The 2,474-nt window shown below is 34.2% G+C and overlaps 1 protein-coding gene across 1 annotated transcript in view; it reads left to right on the forward strand.

Annotated features, from left to right (window-relative positions):
- The first annotated feature begins 884 nt into the window (after nt 1-884).
- The window catches only part of LOC110452567 (perlucin-like protein), a 6,616-nt gene continuing 5,026 nt past the window's right edge, over nt 885-2,474 (forward strand). Inside the window, exons 1-2 of the mRNA XM_021501173.1 lie at nt 885-934; nt 1,305-1,414. Coding sequence (XP_021356848.1) covers nt 1,342-1,414 — 73 coding nt within the window. The 5' untranslated portion in view covers nt 885-934; nt 1,305-1,341. The remainder of the gene's footprint in view (nt 935-1,304; nt 1,415-2,474) is intronic.

A 2,474-nucleotide genomic window follows, 5' to 3' on the forward strand; every position in this document is an offset into this window, starting at 1 on the left:
AAGGATAACTTGCACACGTTTTAATGAATTAGGGAATTAAGCAACATTTAAACAACGATTAAAATAGTTAAGTTATGGGTTACTCAGAGCATCACATCCAGCTTTCAACATGTTGGCAGATATACTGACTGACTTCTTCGTGTCAAGTCGTGCAATAGTAGCTTTGGCCTGTTTTGGCTAAATAGGGATCAAAGAAAAAGATTAATTTAAACTCTCATCCCTAGTTTCCTTAATTTTACATACATGTACATGTACTCTATGTTGACTAGACAGGTCAGTATCTCGTCCAAGGTTTGTACCAATATTACAAGCCTGTGGATAATGTTTATTTATATATTACAAATGTTTTCCTGATCAGAGATTATTTCATTGTTTTCTTGTAGTACTGGTTGTTCTATATTTATACATTTATTAAATAAAAATGGTTTCAGATTTGTCTTTGTTAAATGGCACGATTCATAATTCAGTTGTTACCATAAACAGCTTTTACATCCCCTAGATTACCAAAATCATACCTGTAGCTATTACATTGTTCTAGTTTACCGGATGAGCCACTATGAGACATAAGTAGTATTTAAATTCTTCTAGCACTGTTTGACCCGAGAAAGTTGGAAGTTCCCAGAAGCTGATGGCTGAGATGAGTCATCTTTTTTAAGTTAACAAATACTCATGTTAACGTGAGGAAACGCCAGGAATCGGTGTGTTATGTTTGACACAATACATGCATGTTGCAAACCCCTTCAGGTATTTTGACGTTATGAATTATTTTTTGTGTTAATACAACCAAAGGCTGAAGTAATTTTAGACCAAAGACAATAAAGTAATAAGATAATACTTATGGTATAAAGAAAACAAATGGCATCTAACTGATTGCCATAGTTCGCCATAAGCCTTTGAGTGGTTGGAGATACAAACATTGGTACAGTCACCTTATGTGAGTCGTTAGATATAGTTTATATATTGCTTTATCTTAACATAAGTATTGTGAAGCCTTATATACGGTTGACGGACTCACATACACACTTTTGAGTGACGCAGAATGATAGAGATTATGGACAAGTTGTATGGTAAAAATCCTATTCCCATTGGCAAATGTGATATTTCCGAGTTCAATATCCAAGTTAATTCCGCTATAAAGCTCATTATTTTATTGTTTGGTTTCATTAGCACTTCCAAGGTTCTCAATTTTAGGACGTGACATTGTTAATTTTCTAGTATTATTATTGATACTTCGGTATTCCCTTGCTAGCTCTCCATTAGAACAATGTTTCAGGTAATTGACGCTTTACCTCATATCTTATCAGCCAGTTTAAGGATGATCTGGGGTCTACTGGACATTCCATGCGCACGACTATAGAGATGGGTCAACTACATATTTTCCAAATTGCAATAATACTGGTAATTCCTTATACAGGTAAGTTTTTCTATAATTGTGTTTCATGTTTGTCTAAAAGATTATAATATGATTTCAGAAACAGTAATAGTGTGTGGAACGCAACTGTGATAAACAATATTTACATGTACACAAATATAGAAAATAGAAATCAAGAAAATGCAGCTTTTTAATGAACGTGTTGTGCTTTACAAGTGTATACTAAATTGACGGAAAGTTTTTAAATGAATAGTTATTTTTCTTGTAAAGCAACGTATATTCATACTATAAAGTGTGATACGGGAATAGGATACGACGTAGTTGCGAACTTGAAAGTGATACACTGTGACCTTACCAACCGAATGCCATGTGTCAATTCTCACAAAGTTCGCACATCAATCTTAACCAGTATGAAACACCTTGCAATGGGTGTATACGTAAATGTTAAAGGCTTCGAAGAAACATTACACTGGCTTAAAAAACGATGACCAATTATGTATTTATCAATGTCATTAGTTTTATTGCAGACAGCGACTTCAATGCTAGAAAACATTGGGATGTGTTTTGTCGTCATGAATCGTCGAATAATTAATGAAGAGTTGTAAATTAAGCCGACCAAAAACAGCTTAACAAAAATAGACTTTGCAAATACAAATGTTTTTACTTTTTATATTGGGTATACATATACAGATTGTTCTCTAAATAAAAGCTACATATGCAATATAACGAATCCATCATGATTTGTCTGAAATGCATCAATGTTGTAGCAGGCCACAAGCAAATGCATGGCTACACATGTAATCATATTAATGGGACATCTGTATTGGGCGAGGTAACGTATTATGTCAATAACACAAATCAATTTACACAATAAAGCTTGCCGGCAACACAAGTTAGATCACAGATACTTAACGCTGGTTTGAGTGACCTGCGTGATATCCCCTGGACCAGGTTTCGTTTAAAACGCACTTCCGTTTACAGTATACATCATATAATACCTTATGTATTTTGTTATCAACAAACTCCTCCTTTCCTCGATACCCTTTAAACTCTTTCTTCCCTCGATACCCATTAAAAAACCTCCTTCCCTCGATACACTTCA

The sequence above is a fragment of the Mizuhopecten yessoensis genome, unplaced genomic scaffold, assembly GCF_002113885.1.
Source record: "Mizuhopecten yessoensis strain PY_sf001 unplaced genomic scaffold, ASM211388v2 scaffold6723, whole genome shotgun sequence".
Classification (NCBI taxonomy): domain Eukaryota; kingdom Metazoa; phylum Mollusca; class Bivalvia; order Pectinida; family Pectinidae; genus Mizuhopecten; species Mizuhopecten yessoensis.